The sequence below is a fragment of the Lontra canadensis genome, unplaced genomic scaffold (assembly GCF_010015895.1).
Source record: "Lontra canadensis isolate GAN:19392208 unplaced genomic scaffold, GSC_riverotter_1.0 scaffold1, whole genome shotgun sequence".
In the NCBI taxonomy this organism is placed as follows: Eukaryota; Metazoa; Chordata; class Mammalia; order Carnivora; family Mustelidae; genus Lontra; species Lontra canadensis.
In genome coordinates, this window is record NW_022630995.1 from 35,059,392 (window position 1) to 35,085,149 (window position 25,758).

Genomic DNA, 25,758 nt, shown 5'->3' on the forward strand with positions numbered 1-25,758 from the left:
AGGCCAACAAGACCCTACTCCTGTCCATGCTGTCTGGGTGGAGGGAGAATGTAAACCTTGGCCACTTCAACCTGGAGAGAGTTTCAGCAGCTCCCCCACCATTTGGTGGAGATGTGGGGCTGAATTTTTTATAATCTAGTTACTCTTTTAAACCACAACCTTTTTTCTCTACCCCAGGAAGACGAGTCTGCTTATGGTTTCTCAGTACTATCCGTGCCTAATGCAGTTCACAGTGATGGGTGGGGGTTCCTTTTGTTACCCTGTCTCTGTTTCTCTTGCCATTCTCCATGTGATCTCTCTATTTTTTGTTGTGCAGAGGCTGTTCCATCAGCCCTCAGTTCTTCAGGAGGAATTGCTCTATAAATAGGTATAGATTTGGTGTGTCCTGTGGAGGTGAGTTCATTGCCATCTTAGACCAGAAGTCCTAGGCTTTTTTTTTTTTAAGCACACACATCAAAAACTTTTCCAGCCTTCATCATAACCCAGTTCCAAAGCCATTCCCATATTTTAGGTATTTTTTACTGCACCACTCCATTTCATGGTAACAAAATCTGTATTAGGATTCTCCAAAGAAAGAGAATCTCAAAAGAGATTTATTTTTAAGAATTCATGAATGTGATTGTGGGGGCTGACAGGTCCCTCCCTAGACCTACAGCTGGACAAGCTGGAGACTTAACGATAGCTGATGGTATAGTTTAAGTGTGAGTCTGAAGTCCTATGAACTAGGAGAGCCAGTAGTGTGATTACAGGCTCAAGCCTGCTTGCCAAGAGTAGTAGGCTTGAGACTCAGGAATAGTTGATGTCCTAGGTTGAAGGCAGGCAGGAAGGAGGAATTCTCTTACTTGGGAGAGGGTTAGTCTTTTGTTCTCTTCAGACCTTTAACTGATTGGATCAGGTTCACTCACATTATGGAGAGGAATCACCCTTTAATCAGTCTATTGATTTAAATGTTAGATTCATCCAAAAACACCTTCATAGAAATACTCAGAATAATGTTGATGTAATATCTGGGTACTTTGTGGCCCAGCAAGTTTACAGGTAAAACTAAGCATCACAGGTCACATTTCCTAGTTTTTTTGGTGTGTGTTTTTTTGGATTTATGTTGTATAGTGTGAATTATATAGTGTAGGAAATCTATTACATTCTTCCAAAGAGTGTTAATTCTTTTGGTTTAGCAGGCAGTTAATTTGGCTGAACTCAAACTCTAAACTGTTGTCTCCTTTGTGATAGGCAGCAGATGAAATCTTCATTCAGTTTGTTTATCCTTAGCTGGGCACTGGGAGTTGTTACATTCATATGTAGTTCAGGAGACAGGCACAGATTTGGGCTAAGAAATAATTATATAGAGCTATATAAGTTTGAGCTGTACAGCATGATGGTTTGACCTACATCTGTTGTGAAGTGATGACCACAGTAGGTGTAGTTAACATCCATGATCTCAATATAGATAACAGTAAAAGGAAAAAAAAAAAATTCTCCTCTGGTGAGAACTTTTAGATCTACCCACTTAACAAGTTTCCTACTTATCAAATAGCAGTGCTAACTATAGTCATTGTGTTGTATATTACATCCCTAAGGACTTGTAACTAAAAGTTTATACCTTTTGACCACCTTACTCCAGTTGTACTTCGCCTCACCCCCTGCCTTTGGTAACCACAAGTCTGATCTCTTTTTCTATGAGTTTGGTATGTTTTTTGTTTTTTTTTGAGTCCACATAATGGTGAGATCATCCATTGTTTGTCTTTCTCTGTCCGACTTATTTCACTTAGCATAATGCCTGCAAGGGTTCATCCATGTTGTTGCAAATGGTGGGATTTCCTCTTTTTTTTTAAATTGTGTACTTTATTCTTTATCCTTTCCTACTTTGATGGTCATTTAGGTTGTTTCCATGTCTTGGCTATTATAAATAATGCTTCTGTGAACATGGGGGATGTAGATATCTTTTTGAGTTAGTGTTTTTGTTTCCTTTGGATATATTTCCAGAAGTAGAATTGTTGGGTCATGTGGTATTTTGGAGTACTGGGTATGGTGCATAAACAATGAATTCTGGATCACTGAGAAAAAATTAAATTAAAAAAAATTTTTTTTTGGAGGAAACTCTGTACTGTTTTCCATAATGGCTGTACATTTTATAGTCCCACCAGCAGTCCAGAAGGGTTTCTTTTTCTTCATATCCATGCCAGCGTTTGTTACCTTTTTTCTTTTTGATGGAGGATCTGGCTTAGGGCATTAATGACTTTTGGGCTGTGTAATTCTTTGTTATGGAGGAATGTCTTATGTGTTGTAGGACATTTAGAAACATCCCTGGTCTACCATCTACCCATTAGATGCCAGTAACATCCCAACCCCCCATAGCCGCCCCCGCCCCTGCCCCATTTATGACAAGCAAAGGCAAAATTACTGAGCTCAAGTCTAATGAGAAAAAAGCAGCTGAGTTATGTAGATGTTTTTGTGTTCTAATTATACTGTAATGTTTACAGGTAAATAGTTCTTGTAAAGAAGATGACTCTAAGCAGAAGCAACCAAACAAGAAAAAGAGGATCATCTATGATTCAGGTAATATTTCTCCTGAGGAGCTTTAAAGTTTTAAAATAATTTTATATCCCTCAGAGCAGTGTTTTCCAAACTGATGTACTGAGACACAGAGCTCTCTCTGATGTTATAATTTATAAGTCCTGTGAGGAGAGGGCTCTATACTTAAAGTTAGAAACAGTTTTATTATACTGTGGAACTTATCAGAGCTGAAATGTGTTAAGGTATTAAATATGTCTGTTTGGGGAGGTATACAGTATATATAGCATGTCTTAGACTTACTTTGAATATGGCATATTTATTTTTTAAAATATTCATACTAACTTCTCTTGCAGCTGAACTTCTTAGAAACTGAATTTGAAAAAAAAAGTGCTTTAGAATATTGCTTTAGAAACAAAGATCTAAAATTTAATTTTTTGCTTTTAATCTGGACCTTTTTTGTTGCATTTAAAGTGGAACAAGCACCATATAAAATATTTGAATATACTTTTAAGATGGGGAGTGTGTATTTTTATGCTTGCCTTTTATGATATATTAAAGTAACGGTAGAATTAAGAATGTTTTAGATTTTACTTTTTTTTTTTTAAGATTTTATTTATTTGACAGATCACAAGTAGGCAGAGAGGCAGGCAGAGAGAGAGAGGAGGAAGCAGGCTCCCTGCTGAGCAGAGAGCCCGATGTGGGGCTCGATCCCAAGACCCTGGGATCATGACCTGAGCAGAAGGCAGAGGCTTTAACCCACTGAGCCACCCAGGCGCCCCTAGATTTTACTTTTGTGGAGTAGATCCATCTGGTGTGAATTCTTACAATTAAAAAGGTAACCTAAGGAAGCATTTGTAGATTGTTAGGATTTGACAGTGATAGCAAAGATTCTGACTCCATCCTAAAAATACATAAGTGTTTATTGCAAGTATTTTACTGTTGTATATTGTAAGGAATTTGAAATAAATACACATTCCGTGGAAGTTTCTGTCATTTGGGAAACTGGAAATGTAATTGCTTGGTGCAGTTTAGAATAATATGAAGCAGGTTTTATAAACGCATGGTTCAGAGAAGAAGAATACTGAAGTTTATGAAACTTCTATTTTTGTACTCCTTTGTCTTGGTTTGTGTTTAAGTGTCTTGGGTGGTTAGGTTGTGGTAGACAGACCAGTGCTTCCAAAGATGTCCATACCCTAATTCCTAGAATCTGTGAATATGTTAGGTTACATGACAAAAGGGAAATTAAAGTTGTAGGTGGCATTAAGTTTGATAATCAGATGACCTTAAAGTAGGGAGATTATCCTGGATTATCTAGGGGTGGGCCCATTGTATTCACAAGGAATGGGGAAGGAGGAGAAAGAGAGAGAGAGATTAACTATGGAAAAAAGTCAGAGAACCAGAGAGATGGCAGCATGAGAAGGATTTTTTTCCCGCGGTTGCTGGTTTTGAAGATGGAGGAAGGGAGCCCTAAGTAGAGAATGTTAGCAATCATTAGAAACTGGAAAAGACACGGAAATAGATTTTTCCCAAGAGTATCTAGAAAAGGATCATAGCCCTGCTGACACTTTGATATTAGTCCAGTGAGACCCATATGGGATTTTTACCCTCCAGAACTGTAAGATAATATGCTTATATTGTTTTAAGCCACTAAATTTGTGGTGATTTGTTATGGCAACAGAAGTAAGACAAAGGCTTAGCACAAGTAGAAGTAACCTGTGAGAATTCACAGTAAGAGTTTTGCCTCGAAATGGGCCTTGAGGAATTGGTTAACAATAATCACTTTAAAAACACACTGTATTTTACTATTTCTTTTGAGGGTTTTGTTTGATCTTCTTTTCATGTACAGATTCAGAATCAGAGGAGACAGTGCAGGTAAAAAATGCCAAAAAGCAACCAGAAAAATTGCCGTTGTCTTCTAAACCTGGTAAAATTCTACGCCAGGATCCTGTTACATACATTTCAGAAACAGGTAAGGTACTGAATATGTTTATTGTTCTAGAGAGCAGTAGCGTGTGTGTTATGTTCATGAGCTTCTCGTTGGTGTCTGGATGTACCTCATTCACTTTGAATTGAATTTCTGTTGCCTTTTTTCCTTTGTTGGTGTATATTAGAGGAAGTCTGTAGTCATTATCTTTGGCATTTTCTGTGGGTTAAGGGCCATTGTAAAGACCAATTACAGGAGGGGCTTCTGGGTGGCTCAGTGGGTTAAAGCCTCTGCCTTCAGCTTGGGTCATGATCTCAGGGTCCTGGGATCGAGCCCCACATCAGGCTCTCTGCTCAGCGGCAAGCCTGCTTCCCCCCTCTCACTCTGCCTGCCTCTCTGCCTACTTGTGATCTCTCTCTGTCAAATAAATAAATCTTAAAAAAAAATCAATTACAGGAGAATTGGCCTTGGGATTTTTTAAAGTTTTTTTTTTTTTTTTTAAGACTTATCTATTTATTTTAGAGAGAGAGAAAAAGAGAATGTGAGCGTGTGAACATGAGTGGGGAACGGGGCAGAGGCAAAGGGAGAGAGAGCCTCCCCAAACAGACTCCCCACTGAGGGCATAGCCTGATGTGGTCTGGATTCCGGCACCTTGAGGTCATGATCCAGTCCGAAAGCAAGAGTCAGTCACCTGAGCCACCCAGGCACCCCTGGGTGTTCTCTATTAAATAAGCTGAAGTTCTATCTTAAATCATAGATTAAAATGTTACTGGTGTGTTTTATGTAAGTTTTTAAATCTTTCATTTTAGAGTCATAATAAGCTAAACATGTAACAGTTATTCATATTTGTGATTTATAAAATCTAGCAAAGGGCATGTGGGTGGCTCAGTCACTTAAGCGTCTGACTTTGGCTCGGGTCCTGATCCCAGGGTCCTGGGATTGAGCCCTGAGGTGGCTCTGCGCTCAGTGGGGAGTCTGCTTGTTCTTCTGCCCCTTCCCTTGCTCGTGCTCTCTTTCTCTGTCTCAAATAAATAAATAAAATCTTTAAAAGATATACAATCTAGCAGAGATGGGACCTGAATTCCTTGTATTCTCTTGGGACACTGAAGATTTTAGCACTGCTTTTTAAAAGATGATTTTTTTTTTAAAGACTTTATTTATTTATTTGACAGACAGAGATCACAAGTAGGCAGAAAGGCAGCAGAGAGAGAGGAGGAAGCAGACTCCCTGCTGAGCAGAGAGCCTGATGTGGGGCTTGATCCCAGGACCCTGGGATCATGACCTGAGCCAAAGGCAGAGGCTTTAACCCACTGAGCCACCCAGGCGCCCCTAAAAGATGATTGTTTTTGTACTGAAATTTGTTTGATCTGTTTTGAGTGGTCAAAAAGCAAAAGACATTTATAAATAATTGTACACTAATCTTAAAATGGTAAAATAGCATAAATGGTTGTTTCATAGACATTATTCATTTATGGTGAGGATCTCTGAAATGTCACCTAAAGAAAAAAACTCAGATGCATTCATTGTAAAGTCATTTTGAATCTGGCATTGTTAACTGCTAGAGGAGACCGGAACAGGAATGAAAGGGTAGATGTAGTAATCTTCAAATTCACAGAGCCTGTTGAGTTGGTTCCTGCATAGAAATGCTTGAAGGGGCCATGAAAGCATCTCATAGGTTACTGATTTGTTTATATTGAAGAAAACCTCCAGAACCATTATTTTTAGCACTCTGCTACTTCTGTATTGGTAGTGAAGTGAATACACCTGGTTTGAAGAGACAAGGTAAAAGCAATGTATTTATTTTGGTATTCAGCAAACATTTATTGGGTATTTTTTTACATCCCAGATACTAGGAGCTGGGGATAAAAAAATGACCAGACTCCCAAGTACCGTAGGAGTTGCTTGAGGGAGTGAAAAGTAGTCAGGCAGAGTGCTTGAAGCTCAGAGTTGGCCTGGCACTTGAAGGATGAGCCAGTGACGGAGGGAAGAACGAGTCAGCTTGCGGGGATGGGATTATTTAAGGCAAGGCAGCCAGCACAGGGGTTGGTATGTTCATAGGACACAGAAGAGACTGCTTGCCCACATGATGAGGCGTGGTGGGAGGTAGGATGAAGGAAGGCCTTGAAGGCTAGGCCGATGAATTTAGCCTTAACATAGCAGGGAAAAGGGAACCATGAAAGTTTTTGAAGAGAGTTGTGGAATGATGAAAATAGTATTGAAGGGCGATAGCTAGATTGCTAGTGTTGAGGGTGGGATGGAGAATATAGAAATTGTAAAGAGGGAAGTTGAGGCATTTACTGGGAGTGAAGTGATGAGAGATGTAAAAAGTTTGCAATAGTAAGGGACTGATATAAATGTTTTTGGGAAATGAGTTACAAATTAGGTGTTTGGGTGACCTATAGTGCTATTATTAGCATAGTTGGAGAATTGATGTCATTAGCATGTTTAAGGTTTTTGGTTGTTATTTGAAAAATTTTTGAATATTTTTATTTATTTTTTAAAAACATTTTATTTATTTGCTAGAGAGAGACTGAGAGAGAGAGAACAAGCAGGGGGGTGGCAGGCAGAGGGAGAAGCAGACTCTCTGCTGAGCAAGGAGCCGGATGGGACCTCCAGTCCCAGGACCATGGGATCATGACCTGAGCCGAAGGCAGAGGCTTAACCCACTGAACCACCCAGATGTCCTTATTTTCTTTTAATTTTTAAGTAATCTGTACACCTGACATGGGGCTTGAACTCACAGCCTTGAGATCCAGAGTCTCCTGCTCTACCGACTGAGCCAGCCAGGTGCTCCTTGTTTTTTGTTTTTGTTTTTGTTTTTGTTTTTTCCAAGAAGACCTTTATTGCGATATACAGTTCACCTCTAAGATTTTAGTATTATTGGAATTTGCAGTTACAGGTCAAAGTTTTCGGAGATACAAGTAACAATCAAACTTTACTTCCATATATGGGCTGTTACTTGAGAGTGTGCAGGTACTTGTGGTGGATACATGGGTGGGTAAGTAGGGAGTGAAACAGGAGAGGAAGTCCTTGTGTTATAGGAGGAACCTGAACCTGGAAGGTCAGAAGCCCTGCCTGAGGTTCCATCCTTGGTTCCCATCTGACAGCTCTTTGAGTCTGCTTCACCTTCTACAAAGCAGCGACACTAATTGAATAGGTTTGTTGTGGAGACTTACTGGAATAATGCAGAGGAGAGGGCCAGACCCAGTGCCTGAAGCATATAAAAATAGGCAGTCCAGAGGAAAAAAAGCAAAACAGAAGAAGCCCACAGATGAGCTTTGTAGGTTCTCAGAGACGTTTATTTGGTAAAATTGTACAAATGATCAAAACCAAAATGTAGGTGACATGAACATATTTTCTGTAAACTTTTCGGTAAGCTGAGATATTTCTTCATTATGGCAGAGGCAGACTGACTTTTTAACCTTTTTGTTCTATTGCTAAATATCTGCTCAGGCACATTGTGCAAATGCACTCTTCTATTAAGAGTCCCCCTATGAGATCTGGCCACCTTTGGGAAGTTTTGAATATGTGGGAGGGATACTAGGAACAGTATGGTGATAGGTTTGTTATGGAACTGAAGGTGGTGTGATCAAGCTTTGCAGTGACACCCTGGAAACGTCAAAGTTAGTGTGTAGACAGCCGTGGCCTTCAACTGTGGATCAGTTGGCTATCCTTATCTTGTGATTTTAGGTACACAGAAGGGTCAGACGATTTAAGCTCTGATCACAGATTTTCTTTAACATGGGATCGTTTATTTCAGACCAGGTATTTTTGAATGTTATTTTCTGAAAAGATATCCAATACTTAATCTGCAATTTCTGTGAACATTATCAATGTTTATGTCATTCTGCTGGTGGCATGTACATGGGAAAGTAACCATTGTCCTTATTGTAGCTGAAAATCTTGGGGGTGCAATGTATCTAATAGGATGTTCACTATTAATTACAATTTTCTGTTTTTTCTTACAATTAAGATATAGGGAAAAGCCAGTTCTTTTCTTGCCTGTATTTATGGCCTCATAGTTTTTTTATTCCTTGAAATCACAGGTGCATGGGAAGAAAAATAAGCTCTTTTTCTTCCCTCTGTAAGGGAATGAACTGTTATAAAGCAGTCCATATCAGCAAATCAGATACATAAAGTGAATCAGATACATAAAGAGTTTTAAGAAAGGTGCAGCTTCTTGAAATTAATAAGCTGGAAAATCTTTGTCTTAAAAATGATTTAGTTTTTTTTTTAATCTAAAACTAGTTTTCTGTAGTGGGTCATGAATAAATATTCACATTATAAATGTAAATATTTATATTATTAATATCAGGTTAAACATAGTATTTGTGGTAATAATTTAAAAATAAAAATTCTAACCTAAAATTGCATTGTTGATTGGGAGATTGGAGCTTCTTGTGGAAAAGGATTATATGACAATGATTCAGTTTTAAAAACCCGTTAATAATGAAAAGAACAGGGGCACCTGGTTGGCTTAGTTGCTTAAACATCTGCCTTTGGCTCAGGTCATGATTTAGGGTCCTGGGCAGCTCCACTTTGGGCTCTCCCCCTGCTCCCTGCCCCCTGCCCTGTCCTGGCTCATGCTCTCTCTCACAAATAAATGAAATCTTAAAAAAAAACAAAAACAAAAGAAACACCATATTTTATTTTTTATGAATCAGTTTTTGTTTGGTATTTTTCTTGCAGTATAGTATTTGTAGTGTTTAAGAACATGAGCTCTTAATTCAGGCTGGCTGGGTCAACCTTCATTTATCTTCCACATGTCTTAGTTTCCTCATTTGTGAAATGGGTTTATTATTAGTACCTACATCAGAGGACTTTGTGATGATCAAATGAGATAATCCTTGAAAAGCATTTAAAACAGGGCCAGGCATATAATAAATGCTAAATAAATATTAACTGTTAGGTTTACATTTCAGTTTTGTTGTATCCCTACATCTGCCTTTAAAGACTATGGTGAAGACATTTGGTTTTTGCTTAAGTACTTAGGACTTTCTGTTGATCATGTAACTGTGCTTCAGAAATTGAGAAATTGAATTTGACCCACTGATGTTGCAGATGTGCACTGTCCAATACGGCAGCTTCTAATTACTTGTGGCTGTTGAGCACTCGAAAGGTGACAAGCCCACACTGATAGTGTAAAGGACAGATTTCAGAGGATTAGTATGAAAAAGAAGTAAATTATCTTACTAATAACTTTTTAGTATTGATGATATGTTGAAATGGTAATAGTTTGAATATATTGGGTTGAATAAAATATATTGTTAAAATTAATTTTGCTTGTTCCTTTTTTACTTTTTTAATACATGGCTATGAGAAAATTTAAAACTCTATGTAGCTCACATTTTTTTCTGGTTGCACAAGATTTTATAAACAACAAGAAAAATTTAGGAAATAACCTTATTTTGGAAAATAACCTACTTCATTCAAGTGCTTTTGTTTATATTATTATATACTTCTTTAGGCTATATTATACAGATCTTTAGGCTTATTGTTTAGCTCTGTGATTTATTTTTCATTTTCACTTTTATTAAATGTCTTCTATTGATTTTTAAAGTACTTTGATTACATTAATCTCCCAAATTTAAGGAAAGGAAAAAAATGGCTTGTAAACATCTTCATAGCTAACCACTGACTCTAGTAAAATGTTCTTGTAGGTTGGTAAAAACCCAAATACTTGTTGTACTGGGTAAATATATTTACTTTTAGCTGTTTAATGAAGTGAGAGACCTTGAGTTTTGTTTGGCAAAGATGACCTTTTATTAGGCAGTTTCATCAGGGGCTGTGTTTGGTTGAGAATGATGGGGGTTTTCCCCTGTCTTAAAAGTTGTTTATGGCTGGTAATTTTAATTGAGCACATAATTCCAGAGACAGTGCTCTTGAGGTGTTATAATTGTTTTCGGGGTGTTAAATTGGAAAAAATCGGGACTGTGGTTTTCTCCAGTTTATGTAATGTTAGCGACCTGTGACTTGGGAAAAAAGTAGGAGAAGTATTGCTGAGGATGTGTGTGTAACATTCTCTTTCACTGATTTTTAGAGGCATATGGTTTTGCTTACCAGACGAATGGGGAAAGCTTATGTATAGTAGAGAGAATGTTTCTTAGATGTTTTCAGGGAAACTAGAGTGATTAAGCCTGAAAATTTCTTTGAAGTGAGAGGAAACTAAGAACTATGTATTACATTTCTTTGATTATACTTGTTCAAAAATTAATATTGATTTCTGTACTAAGATTCTATAAAAGAAACTAAATTTATCATTTTGGGGGATGAGAATTTAGATTTATATTATATTATTATTATATAATAATATTATTTTAACTTACCTAAGTAACACATTTAACACTAAAAGTTAACACAGTAACACTGAAAGTAAGACATCCTCGCTGAAAATGAAGTAAATAATTCAGATGAAAATTTTTTATTCCCTCATCGATCCCTTTTGCCTTAGGTAGTCTATATAAATAAAAACATATATACACACATACACACAGACACATACATTTTATTTATTTGAATGGCATTTTATTATAAAATTTCTGTAGCTTGCTTTTTCATAATTCAATGTCTTTGACTTCCTCTTTCCCTCCCTCCTTTCCCTCCTTTCTTTGCCTCTCTCCTTGCTGTTCCTCAGCTTCTGCCTCTTTGCTTCAATTCAGAAAGATTCCTATCTCATTCTTTTAAACTTCTATATGGAATCTAATAGTATGCATCCATTTTTTTCATGTTCTTATTTTGGATGTTGGATTATTGATATGTTCACATACCTGTTTATGTTTCATTGCAATATGATACATTTAACAATAAATGGGCAATTCACAATGAAGAATCTGATCACTTAAAAGAGAATGGTATTTCTTGAGGTTCATTTTAAGATGTATTTTACCTATCTATATTTTGAAGAATAGATAGGGCTTTCAGTTTCTGCTCCTGGGCGCAGTGCTCATATGAAAGTTCCACCTGCACCTCTACCAGCAGCATTTATATTTTCTCTTTGACTGTTACTATGTTATGGATCAAAGCGCCACTAATAATACTTTTTTTGAACATGCTACTATTAAGTCAGGTCTTACCCAGTTTTCAGGTCCAGGAAAGGGGGACTTTACACATACCTTTACTAATTTTTTCCTGAAAGAAATTCTTATATCTTTTTTTTTTTTTAATTTAAAAAGTTATTTATTTGAGAAAGAGAGAACGCGCACATGCCCATGTGGTTGGGGGAGGGACGGAGGGAGAGGGAGCCAGAATACCAAGCAGACTGCATGCCCAGTGTGGAGCCTGATGCTGGGCTCAGTCTCACGACCCTGAGACATAACCTGAGCCAAAATCAAGAGTTTGACGCTTAACTGACTTAGCCACCCAGGTGCCCTGAGCTCTTGTATTTTTATTTTGTTAGATTCCAGGCTTTGTATCCTGATCCAGTCATTTATTTAACAATACTTAACAGTATTAAATCCTCGATTATTTATTCAGTAAACATCATGTGTACACTTTATGTACATGATAGTGTACTGAATAATCTATGAAATAGATAAAAGAATAAAGCATAGTCTTGTCTTCAAGGGCTTAGAGTTCATTGGGAGAAAAGTCTTTTATATAAAAATCATATAAGAAAAATTAACAGTGGTAAAATATTTTCTAAGGATATTGAGGCATGGGAGATGTAACTTTTATTTTGGAGGTTCAGGAAACATTTCCTGGTGGAGAGAGAAGTTTGAGATAAATGTGAAAGGTTTGGAAGAATTTAACATGGAGATTTAGGTACTATGTGTACTAGAAAAAGAGAATAATGTGGGAGCTTGGAAATCAATAGCACTGTTTCATATGCATTATTCTTTACTTTCTAACCTACTATAGAAAGAGAAAATCTATTTTAAAAATTCAACTTATAAACTTTTACAGATTTACGTGATTAATACTATCTAGTTTGGTAGCTCATATACATATATATAATGAAGAAACATTTTTAAAAGATTTATTCATTTTAGAGAGAGAACACACGAGGCAGGGGGAGGAGTAGAGGGAGAGGGGGAATCTCAAGTAGACCCCACACTGAGCACGGAGCCCGATTTGGGGTTCAGTTTCCCGACCCTGAGATCATAATCTGAGCTGAAACCAAGAGTTGGATGCTTAACTGACTGAGCCCCCAGGTACCCCATAGCTCATATTTTCTTAATTATGGGATCTTCTACATAGGAGTTTCTTACTTTATTTGAAACACCTGTGTCTAGAGTAAAAGGGAGAATTATACCATAACGATAGAATAAATTTCATCTTGTATACGACTATATTAGAGATGACTTACTTATAGAAAGCTTGAGGAAACAATTTTCAGTCTAAAGTTGCACAAAGTTTAACTGTGCAGTTGTCTTTGGATGTTCCTCATGTACTTGTTTTTTCATACCATCTGATTTCATACTTCTACAAATTTGATAAACATATTTTTGTATTCCTTTCAGAAGCATTGGTAAAATTATTTAGTATTAAGAGGTAAATAAACCTTTTCCGAAATTGACATGATCTAGTATCAGCACCTTGGATATAGCTTTTCTGTTTCTCACGAATGGTGGTTCAGTTGCTTAGGGATCTTAATAACCACCTGTATTTCTTCATCTTGCCGTAAATCAGTGCTTCTCAATCAAGGGTGACTTGCCTCTCATGGAACCTTTGGCAATATCTGGAGACATTTGTGGTCATCACAGCTGGCGGGTGCTATGGCGTCTAGTTGGTAGAGGCTAGAGGTGCTGCGAAACATCGTATGGTGTGCAGGAGAGCTCCCTTCAGAAGCATTATTTGGCTCAAATGGTCAGTAATGGAGAGGTTGAAAAACCCCACCTTGCCCTATGAGAAAAGAATTTGGTGAATGTTTTGTTGAATTCCAGATAGCCCTTGTTCCTAGATTCGTTTCATCTGCGAGTGCTGTAACTTCTAGAATAAAGAAGCACTCGAGTCGGCATTGTGTATTCCTGGTGATCTCCATCTTCTGTTGAATATCCCTTTCGACCTGTTCTTGATGTTACTGCACAGAATTGTCACCAAATCTCTCCTCTTCTATTGTTCTTGGTTGGGGAGTTGCCTTTCTCTTTTCGGCAATGAGGATTCCATTTCTCATTTTAATCTTTCGGGGCTTCTTCATTGTATAGATGATTCAGAAGTCACGGATACTGCTTTAGCAATTTTATTCACAGATTCACATTAACTGAAACATCTTTATAAGAGCTAGCTGCTTTCTTACCATCTTTTTGCCCAGTGGTTTGTTCTTCAGGCCTCTTTTAATCAAGCATATTATGAGACCTGAAGATAATGGAGCACCAGAGTATCTGGAATGATGATTGAGGTTCTGAAGCATCTTTGAAAATGAACAGACTATTGTTTGTTCCTGTGACACATATTATACTTGTGAAACTATGAGAGACACAGGATTGTATTCCAGAATGCCAAGGAAATAGGATTGCATTAGGAGAATATAATTAAATACTAATAGTATACAGGGGATTTATACTTGGCTTTAATACTGAGACAGTTTTGTTACCTCCTCTTCTGTGTGGGGAACAGGAATGTGAACAAAGCTGGGAATTACACTGCCAAACCACTCCCTTTACTCTTCGGGCGAGTCAGGTTTCCTTCTGGTGCCTGTTTCATACCTAAGAATTGTAAGAAGCTGTGTGTGATGTACCTGTGTCCTACTGTCCAAGCCTTCCCCTGCCCCGCCTGCTTTTCTTTCTCTGTGAGAGCCAGTGGAGATAGAGGCAAGGAAAGTAGTGGTAAAATGTTCCACTTTCTCCTTCCCTGTTAATGGTTTCTTAGTAATTGAAGCCAGCTGTGGCTTTTCACGGACCCGTTCCTCCTGCTCTGGTGGGGCCTTGGCACCTGTGTGGTGGGGAACATCCCAGCACAAGCCGGTACTTTCTCTCTTATTTATCATTACTCACCTCACTAGGCCTCACAGATTATAAAATGGGTTTATTTAAAGATATCATGAGCTCTGTTTGATTCTAAGAGGATTTATTGGTACTGAGCCATGAGCTCTTTTAATTTCTTGATTAAAGATGAGCAGTCTCAGGTTTTATTTAATCATACTGAAGCGCAGAATGTTAGATGCACCACATAAATGGTGTAAGGATGGTATGTTTAGTTTCTCTTCCATCTAGTTAATTAACAAATATTTAATGAAGACTTGGCATATGTATAAAACTATCTCTACTTCCAAAACCAAAATGACAGTTTGGGTTTTTGACCCAAGGATGTATTGAAAAGGAAGTTGGTAGGAAAAGGCTCTAAAAACTCAGAGTCCCTTTTTAGTTTTTGACTAGTTGTTGCTAAATAAGTTATTTTTAATCTCTGTAACCAGATTTCTTTAGCATGATCTCCATTAATTTGGTTTCTGTGTGTTCCAAACCGAAGGAGAGAAAATCAGAATTCCAAACTCTCAGCAGGGTGAACTCCATAATTATATATTTTTTCCTTTTTGGCTTGTAAATAGATTTCTGTATGGACCTGCAGACTATTTTCTTTCTCTTTCATTTATTATCCTTTCTAAATAAATGAATGTATCTAACTCAGAGTGGCAAAGCAATCTTCTCTCCTAGGCAATTCCTCTGCTGTATGTTGAATAATGCTAGTTTACTGGTGATTGTTACCACATTTGAGGTTATGTTGTGTATAAATAAAAATAAATGGTATTTTTATAAGGAGACACATATCCTGGAGAGAGATTCTGAGTGTTCAGTTGCCCATGATTTTCAACTAGGTCTAAGAAATTGGACTTAGATCTATTTATTATTATTGTATTATAAGTTTCTGGGGAGAAGAGAACACAGTTTGCCTTTGGCTTCTGACAGTGCAGGAACAGATTTAGGCTCATTAAAAATAAGAACGAATGTTAAAAAAGAAAAACAGCCATAACTATCTGCAATGTTTCATTTCTACACACTGTGTAGGATTGTAAAATATTTATTTTACATGAGGATGGTCACAGCAACACCTGTTAAATGACTGTCTTTTGCAAGCAGCTGATTGCATTGTTCTTTTTTTTTTTTTTAAGATTTTATTTATTTATTTGACAGACAGAGATCACAAGTAGGCAGGCAGGCGGGGTGGGGGAGGGGGGAAGCAGGCTCCCCGCTGAGCAGAGAGCCCGATGTGGGGCTTGATCCCAGGACACTGGGATCATGACCTGAGCTGAAGGCAGAGGCTTTAACCCACTGAGCCACCCAGGGGCCCTGATTGCATTGTTCTTATCTTTGGCCTCCTCAGCCTTCTTTTTCCACCATGTATTGGTATATAGCCTTTGAAATATTAAGGGCAAAAGGAGTTTTAAGACAGCCAGTTCAGAAGTCATAGTACAAAGATAATAGGACTACTGCTTTCTTCAGGTTTTCTGGTTTTATAAGGCAAGATGACAGAATGCTTTCAGATAGGTCTGCAACTTTATAGAACCCCATATTTTTCTATATTCTCCTTAATGAAACCCTCTGTATTTATAAGAAATATCTCTGTGCTTAGGAGGATCAGGAGTTTACTTTTTTGGTGTTAGTTTTCCCCGTAACTGTAAGCAGTGTGGGGACATGCATAAATCATGGAGTACTAAATAAGTGTCAGATCAAGCAAGCCAGTCTTTTTTTTCTCTTTTTATAACTGTTTCACTTGAATTGCTCCTACTTTCCAAGGGGCCTGGAGAGCTATTTATTTTGCGGTTAGCAGAGAAGGAGCCTTGTATGCAATTTTTAGCTCAGGACAGGATAAACATAGTTGAAATTTTATGCAGAACACTTCCATGTTTTTTTTTTTTTTTTTGAAAATTAATGTGTAAATCCATTTTTACTCAGAAATTATGAAAATGCTTACAAATTATGTCTGTGTTTGGGTTATAGTACATCTTTGGATCTATAGCTTGAAGATATTGTTAAGTTTAAATTCATGTATTCTAAGCCAAACATTCAGAGAAAGGCTCCATTACCCTCCATTGTTACAAAGAGATCTCTAGTAGAGAAGGCTCATGAAAAAGAAGATTCCCTTTTAGGGGTGACATTTATACCTATAATGTTAAGACTAACATAAAAGAACAAAATGATGTTATTTTTTTTTGCCAGCTTAATGTTACTGTTCACATATTTTTGAACTTTGAAATTTGGGATTAATTTTTAATGACTGCATGGATCCATTGTATGGGTAGGGCACAATTTATATAGCTCTTCCCCAGTTTTGATTGTTTCTGTTGCTTACATTTTTCATGTTTCTAATAGTGTGATAAATGTGTTTGTATACAAATATTTGTGAGTACCTCCAAGATTATCTCCAAGAATTACTAGGCTAAAGGTTATGCACATCTTTAAGGCTCTATGTATATTTTGCCAAATTGCTTTCTGGAAATTCATACTAGTTTATGTTTTCATAATCAGTGTTTATATTAGAACAAATATCATATTCTCACCAATATGGAACATAATTTAAAAATCTATAAGACTATCCATAGATTCCCAAAATTATAGAAAGGAAAATCTTAAGGATTTGTCTGGTCGAACATTTTGCTGAGGAGGACAGTGAAGCCAAGGTAATTAAAATAGGGATGCCTGGTTGACACAGTTGGTGGCGCATGTGACTCTTGATCCTCGGGGTTGTGAGTTTGAATCCTGTGGTGGGTGTAGAGATTACTTAAAAATAAAAGAAATCTTAAAAATAAAATAAAAATCGTTGAAGTCAGGTTAGAATTTTAGTTTTCTGGAATTCTGGTTCAGTGTTTTCATTAGAGATTACTGCTTTATTATTTATTGAATGTCTGTTAAAACATGGTCAGGCGCTATACTGGGCCCTTTGCTTTTAAAAAATCTAATCTTCCCAATAACCCAAATGGTGAATGGCTTGAACTGTTTAAACCATTTATATGGACAAGGACCAAAGGGAGAAATGAGAGCAGTCTTCCAACGGTCATTGTGTAAAAGGAAGGGTTAAGGAAAATGGGTGAAATTCACAGGGGAGTATTTTGGCTTAATACAAGGAAAACCTTTGAAATTCTTAGAGTACAGGAGTGCCAACCATTAAAGAAAGGGGAGATCATGTTGAATGACATTGCTGTGTGTTTGTCAGGAATGTAGAAAATGGGGTGTGTGCATTGGATGAGAGAGGGAATTAGTTGATTAAAGATAATGCATTATAAAGAATATGTTAGAGTATACCTGGTGGGTAGTTTAATGCTTGATAATAATAACTACTGTTAGTAGCAAGTAGATAAAAAGATAGCCTGAGCTCTCCGAAGCTGGTGACCGGATAAGCAGAGATGCAGATAAACAGTGAAAGAAGTAAACAGCCCCTGCCTTCAGCTCAGGTCATGATCTCAGGGTCCTGGGATCGAGCCCTGCATCGGGCTCTCTGCTCAGCAGGGAGCCTGCTTCCCCGGCCCCCTCTCTGCCTGCCTCTCTGCCTACTTGTGATCGCTCTGTCAAATAAATAAATAAATAAATAAATAAATATCTTAAGGAAAAAAAAAAGTAAACAAAGGAAGGTGGAAAGAAGGAGAAAACTAAAGCTAAGCCTTCTCTGTTTCAGAAAGCCAGGGGGTCAGAGAGTTTCTAGGATACGGTCAATTTATTCTAAAATGTTAGATCAGGGTTAAAAAGAGAGAAGTGTAATATATAGATGAAAAAAATGAAAAAAATCACCCATTATCTATCCATTTAATTAAATTTAATTAATTTAAATGTGAATTTAAAAGTATATCTATAAATAAATACAGGTAGATATAAATGTGTCATTAAACGTCCTGTTATATCACCTGTTTTTATCACATAGTAAACATATGAGGATGTTAGTAAGTATGGATATATATTATGGTTTTCTGTTTCATAGAATTCCATTGTGTGGTTGAACATACAATAGGTTCTTCAGTTACTCGTTTTCCCATTGTATAAATGCTATTCACTTACCTCTGCTCGGTGCCACTGTCAAAGTCGAGGCTCTGTTTTTTGCCTAAACCATAGTAGTCACTTAATTTTCCCTTCGTTTTTTTCTTGTCCTCCTGTAGGCTGTTCTCTATACTTTTGAGTGAACAAATGCGGTGATAAGCATTTTGATGCATACCTCTTTGTGTGCTTGTTCATTTATTTTGTTTGGTTTAAATTCTTAGAAGTGGAGTTGCTGCATGTAAGGTTTAAGTACATATTGCAAGATCTTCCCCGTAAGGATTTTTAAAAATTTACTGTTATTGCCCGTTATGTATGTGGAGGTTCTGTTTCCTCCTTACCACTTGCCAACCGTGTTTTTAATGTGATAATCTTAGAATTGTTTGGTCTCACTAAATTTCCTGTTAGCCTATCACCTGTGAAATATTTCTGAGATTGCTGGAGATTTGTTAAACGAGGGATTGCCAGTATCTGCAATACATTGTTCCCCTTTCTTAGTCTACACCAAATAGCAGTGATTGATCTTGTCTGAAGTTCCAGAGACAGATAAAATATTTTAGATAACAAGGAGGTTCTTGAGTAATTAGGGAAGAACTGTAACAGAAAAACAGTGACTGACTTGGTCCATTTATTTAGTTCCGGTGTTTTCTGTTATACTGTTTATAAGCCTGGCTGGGTATAGTGGAAATGGAATGTTACTTCTCTTGGCATTTTTTTAAGTGTGGGGGGGGCAAACTTGTAGAGAACTCTCATTTTGCAGACACAATGTAATTTTGTTCTTTTTTTTTAAAAGATTTTATTTATTCACTTGTCAGAGAGAGAGAGAGAGCACGCAAGCAGGTGGAGCAGCAGAGGGAGAGGGAGAAGCAGGCTCCCCGCTGAGCAGGGAGCCCGATGTGGGACTCGCATCCCAGGACCCTGAGACCATGACCCCAGCTGAAGGCAGATACCCAATGGACTGAGCCACCCAGGTGTCCCAGTAATTTTGTTCTTTTATCATTAAGATAATCCCTCTTGCCTAGAAATAAGAGTTGTTGATGGGATGCCCAGGTGGCTCATTTGGTTAAGTGGCTGCCTTCAGCTCAGGTCATGATCCCAGGGTCCTGGGAGTGAGTTCCACATCGGGCTCTCTGCTCTGTGGGGAGCTTGGTTTTCACTCTCCCATTCCCCCTGCTTATGTTCTCTCTCTCTCTCTCTCTCTCTCTCTTTCTGGCAAATAAACAAATAAAATCTTAAAATTAAAAAAAAAGAAAAGAAACAGAGTTGTTGAACTTAAACCACGTGAAAATTGTAAAATTTAATAAGCTCTCAGATAAGATTAGGAGTCTTATATACACTGGGATATATTTTTAATTTTGCACTTACTGCCTAAGGAGATGTATTGGTTATCTATACTTAGCAGGTTCCGGTTTTGTGTTTGTTTTGTTTTGTTTTTAATTCTAGCCAGGATATCTGCAGTGTTGATCTTGTTTTGAATCTTCTTCTAGGGTACTTTGCACGATGTGTTTTTGACTACTAAGTAGAACAGTTTGTTGGTGAATGCTACTGGTTCGTTAGGCTACAGCTTAACTGAGTCTAGGGGTTGAAAATAAACCAGCCATAAATTAAAAATATTATTTGGGTTTCTGTAAGATAATAATTCATCATGTTATCTTACAGAAAAGGAAAAGAATTTCAGATTATATTCTTAAAGGTTATTAGGATTATTAAGGGTGATTTTCCTGGCTGTTGTACTTAGGTGGAATGGTGATCACGTCACCTCTCCTTTGTAAAACCATCCGAATCAGACACTTTCCCCCACATCTGGCAGAGACAGATTGTCAGATAGGGAGAACAGATATATGAGTGACTAAACCTAGTCTGTTGGCTGACTCTGGTTAATAGTGGTTAAACTGAAATCTGGTAAGTATATCAAACCATCAATGTACTTAGGAAGATTTACGAATGAATTTTTATTTTAACTGTGAAGGTAGATTGAACATGCTGAAGATAAATAAAATAAATATGCTTTAATTAAATCTCTTGGTTGTGGTTTAAAACCTGCTTACTGTAAAAAACCTAGCTTAATAAGCAAAATGGAATTTGTTAAGCCGTTGTCATTTCTCAGTGAATGCAGGAATGAATCTTTAGCGTCTTAGTTTAAGCATGTTAGTTCGGCAAACTGATCAAGGGTTAGATTGACCCCCATCTTGATAAGTGCCCACTCCTGGTCCAGTTGTTGGTGGCAAGGAGTGTGGAATCATCTTATAAATTTATCCATGACTATTGCAGGCCCTTGGAGGGTAGGTAGCCTGAGGTGTGAAATCTTTGGGAATTTGTAGTGAAGGAACAGTTCATTTGAAGTGAATTTGCTTTAAGTGGTGGATTACTTTTTATGTTTAGTAATCAGAAACCTGTAAGGTTACACTTTGTGAAGTTTATAGTTCCATTTTAACATAATAATTAGAAGGTAAGACGAAATGCTTTTTGATTTTTTACATATCTTAGGTACTTTCCTCTTTGAGATGACAACCACGGAGGCATAGCACAGTGCCTGGCAAATGCTCTTGGTTCAGTGAGGGCGGACTTGAGAGGAAGTGACTCACTCCTATGTGGCCTTGCACACCAGATTTGTAAAGCGACCCCCTCCATTCCCATTGACCTAGTCTTCACAATTGCCTCGTAGATTTTTCTTTTTATTGGATTTCTTTGGTTATTAGGCCAACGCAAAGAGCTTTCTATCTTGTGAATCACTGAACCAAACAAAATAAGTTTATTTAGACCCTTTTGAGGTACATTGTGGTATCTAAGCATTAGAAAGACTAGAAGGCTTGGAAAAACTTTTAAAACCAGATGTTTAATGGGAACTTTTTAGGAAGATAAAATGTAACAAAGCAAATGCTTAAAGTCTTAAATGAAGGGGTAGATATTGCTGGACAGTCCACCTTCATCTGTAGCCGGACTTCTTGCCACCTCTGCAAATGCCACCTCGTCCAAGGCATCAGCATTTCTCCTGGAACAGCATTTCTCCTGGAACAACATCAAAAATTATTTGAAAGTGGGAAAAGATAATTTAAATCATAAGGATAGATTTAAATTCAGCATGGTCTTCCTGCATTCGCTTTACCTCTTGACAGTGTGTTTTCCGAAGGATAGGACTTAAGTTGGATCACTTAATACTCTGTTAAAAATTTTTCAGTGGGTTCCCATTCTAAATAGAAACTAACATTCTTTCCATGACCTAGAGAGTCCCACATGATTTGGCCCCTGCCTCTGTCACCTTAACTCTAGTGCTGTAGCCCCTTCATTGTGCTGCAGTCACGATGACCGCCAAGCACACTCACCTTCATGCTTCTGCGCTTGCAGTTGTCGTTGCCTGAGCGGTCTAAAGTGTTCATCAGAGCGGCTTTCCCTGACCACCATAACCGAAAGAGCACCCCTCATTGCTCTTTAATTCCTTCTTCCTACTTTACTTTTTCTTTATAGCAATTACAACTTGACAGCATGTATTTGTTTACTTCTCTTATCTTTTTCTTCTTCTAGACTCCAAGCTTCAAAGGTCAGGGATTTTGTCCTTTTTAGTCACTGCTATGTCCTCAGTGTCAGCACATAATGGGTACGCTAACTGTTCGTTGAATACATGCATAAATAAATATATTTGTGTATTCTGGGTGGTAATTGGCGGGAATTGTTTATTACATCTGTGATACTGGTCGGTGTGGGGATGAGTATTGAATTCAGGAAATAGGAAGAAAAGAAATCCGCATTCTGTAGCTTTGGTTTGCTTTTTATAAATCTGGGGAAGTTATTGCTTTATATAATTAGAATCGATGTTTTATCACAGTATTTGGTTATATTCCATTTAAGATGAAGAAGATGATTTTATGTGTAAGAAAGCAGCCTCTAAATCGAAAGAGAATGGAGGATCTACAAATAGTTATCTTGGAGCATCAAACATGAAAAAGAATGAAGAAAACACTAAGACCAAGAATAAACCTTTATCACCAATAAAATTTAGCCGCACGTCAGTGCTTGATTATTTTGGAACTGGAAGTGTCCAAAGATCAGATAAGAAGATGGTAGCAAGCAAAAGAAAAGAGGTGAGTGTTTAACAGGCAAGCAAGAATGTTCAGGATTTGTACCCATTCACTGTTACATTATAGAAAGTCAGATGTTAAAAATAGGTCAACATATTTTATTAATGAAAATAATTTTCCTGTGATTATGATAAAACATATTGCCATAATTTTAAATGATGAGGAAGTTAGAATATTGCACATTTAATTTTTTTTCTAAGATTTTATTTATTTATTTGACAGAGCACAAGCGGGGGAAATGCAGGCAGAGGGAGAGGGAGAAGCAGACTCCTCACGGAGTGGGAGCCTGATGTGGGGCTCGATCCCAGGACCCCACTGGCATCATGACCGACAGAGCCATCCATGTGCCCCTGCACATTTTTTTTTTTTAATATTTGAAAGTGGGAAAAGATAATTTAAATCATAAGGATAGATTGTAATTCTTAGAGTTTAAATACTTAGAATGTAAACTCACTTAACCATTGACCTCAGCCAGACCAAATTAGATGATAAGCTTGTTCCCAAATAGGTCATAAGTATATAACTTACAAATAGGGCTTACCTGTTATACTTTTGACCTTTTTACTTTGGCTGAAGTTGGATTTATTTTTTTCTGAACATTTAGAAAACAAATACAGATAAATTACAGTGAAAATAATCTCCTGAATTCAACCCTGCCCAATGGTGTGTGTTTGTTGATTTCATTAGTGCCTCCGTAGGATAAATGTGACCATTCACATGTACTGGTTTTTCAAAGTTCTGGACTATTTCTAAAGCCAAGATGTTGATCTACAGGTCTTTTTGGGGGTACTTTTGAACATTTCTGTAGAATTAAGTGAGAACCATCTGTTTGTAGGATATTTGCTTATTAGGAAATTGGGTATGGTCAGGGAGTAGATGTGAACCTAACTTCTGGCTGGTGTGCACTGAGGCTATTTTATAGCATAAACTTTTCTCTCATTGGTGTATTTAGTAAGCTACAGTCAAGAAAAAGCACCTAATTTTTAATTTAAGGTCTATGCTGATCTTGCTTGATTTTCTTTGAAATACAGCCTTCACAAAATGCAGATGATTCCAGATTAAATGATGAAGCCATCGCCAAGCAAATGCAACTTGATGAGGATGCAGAGGTATTGGCATTTTGATTAAGTATCATTAACAACTTTTGTACCTTGCTGTTTAGTCTACTCAGGCGGACACTTGGGATGTTCTAGTTTAATTATGGATTGACTCTTACTGTAAGAGTTGTGTGTAGAATAAGTCAAAATCTAATATATAAAAATCTAGATTTATGTAAAAGATAAATGATCAGAGCAGGGGATAATTACTTAAAAATTTATTGTTAGATTTCTTTGAATGGAAGCCTTTTTTTTTAGTATAGTTAAAACAATTTAATTTGGTCATATCCATTTTCTTTTCACTGTGGGCAATTTCAGTCCACTCCTGTGACGGTAAGTTCTGTGTATATGTTCATGATCCCTAGATCTATTCCAGAGTGCTCTCTTGAGTGGTAAACCTGTTACATTCATTCAACAAATACCGAGCATTACTGAGTGCATGGCACAGTTCTCGCTAGGTGTTGGATAGTGCAGTTAAAAAAAGTATCAGGTCATTATAAATGCTGTGAAGAAAAATAAAGGGATGGATAGATAGTTTTGGGGATGATTAGTGGGGTTATGAGTGTTCTGTTTTAAAAAGAGGGGTTAGGAATGCCCCACTAAGGAAGTGACATTGGAGAACAAAATGAAATGATAATGGTGGACCTTGGGGCTGACTACCTGGAGGAAGATTTCCTCTAAACAGAAAAGCAAGTGCTTTTCTTCAGGGAGAAACATTTGAGTTTGATGAATTTGGAAATCCTATAAGTCATGACGAGTCTCTGGAACCTACCAAAAGGACTTGGAGTAGTAAGGATTTTGGATTTTGGTCTCTGTGAAATAAGAAGCCATTGGAATGGTTGAATACAAAAGTGACATGATTTTATGGATCTTAAAAGAAAATTATTCTAAAAAAAAAATTATTCTGGCTGCTGGGAGGCTAATAAACCATGGTGCGGCAAGATCAAAAGCAGATGAGTAAAAAAAAAAAAAAAGGGCAGATAGTTTGGTGACTGTTATGGTTATGTAGGTGAGAGGAGATGTTGGCTTGTACCTTGGTGGTAATGGAAGGGATGGTGAGAAGTGGTTGTAATCTGTACGTGCTTTGAAGGTGCAGCCTTACAGTTGTTGCTGACAGATTGGGTGTAAAGTATGAGGGAAAGAAGATGCAAAGATGACTCCATGTTCTTTGGCTTGAGCAACTGGATAAATGGTGATATCATTTTTTAAGGTGAAGACTGGTACAAAGAAAAGAATTAGGTTTTGGACATGTTGAGTTTGAGATGTCTAAATAGGTTTCAAAATGGAGGAGCAGAGTAGGTGTTTAGATAGAGGAATCTGGAACTGCGGGTCCGGGACAGGGTGCAGAGTCGGGAAGGGGATTCTAAACTGAACATGTGTATTTGGGGACATTAACAGTTGAATGGTATTGGAAACCAGTGTAACTGGATGAGATCAGGGGGATAGTATGTAAGCAGAAAAGAAGTCTCAAGATTGAACTCTAGGGTTCTGTTAACATGTAGAGGTCAGGAGGAGGAGGATGATCCAACGAAGGAGATTTAAGAAAGTGGCTAGTGAAGTAGGAAAATGAGGAAAGCTTGGTATTTTCTGGAAGCAAAATGAAAATATATTTCGGGGAGGAGTGTTTGTCTCTGTCAGAGGCTCCAGACCCGATGACTGAACAAACCCCCTTCCTGTTCATGAGCGTAGGGATCACTTTCTCATACTTCTTAAACTGTATTAGAAACCCCTCCTACATACTGAGTCGCACCTCATTTTTTAAACATGCATTGTAATTGCTATTTATGTGTTTCCCTCCTTGTAGGCTTTAAGCTACCCCCGTGCGGGCTGTTTATGTTTCACTCAGCCTTTGTGACATCAGTGCTTATTTCGGGGCTTGGCATAGAAAAGCCTCTTAGTAAATATTGCGAGAGAACAGTATCCAGTTTTCTGAACTATATCTGATCACATTTTATCACTTTGACAGTTTGTAGTTCGTGTTTTCAAAATCTTTTCCATCTTACTCGATTACACTGAATTACATGAACTCTGGTGCCATTTACATTTTTTCTGTTCTGGCTTCTCAGATCCTTTTAACTAGAAGGATACTATGTAGTGTGAAATTTTGGAAAAATAGTGTAGAGTTCAACTAGGAATCCTTGCTGGGCAATTGGAGGTTTAGAGTTTGAAAGACCTTTCGATGATGAAGATCTTTCATACTGTTACAGCATTAGATATGTAGCTCAGTTACGGTGAGTATATATTAGGCA

At 37.4% G+C, this 25,758-nt stretch overlaps 1 protein-coding gene across 2 annotated transcripts in view; it reads left to right on the forward strand.

Moving 5' to 3' along the window:
- The window catches only part of RFC1 (replication factor C subunit 1), a 75,700-nt gene that overhangs the window by 20,855 nt on the left and 29,087 nt on the right, over positions 1 to 25,758 (forward strand). For both annotated transcript variants that reach the window (XM_032853226.1, XM_032853236.1), the window contains exons 3-6: positions 2,481 to 2,556; positions 4,361 to 4,483; positions 22,183 to 22,415; positions 23,444 to 23,521. In XM_032853226.1, the coding sequence (XP_032709117.1) occupies positions 2,481 to 2,556; positions 4,361 to 4,483; positions 22,183 to 22,415; positions 23,444 to 23,521 (510 nt within the window). The remainder of the gene's footprint in view (positions 1 to 2,480; positions 2,557 to 4,360; positions 4,484 to 22,182; positions 22,416 to 23,443; positions 23,522 to 25,758) is intronic.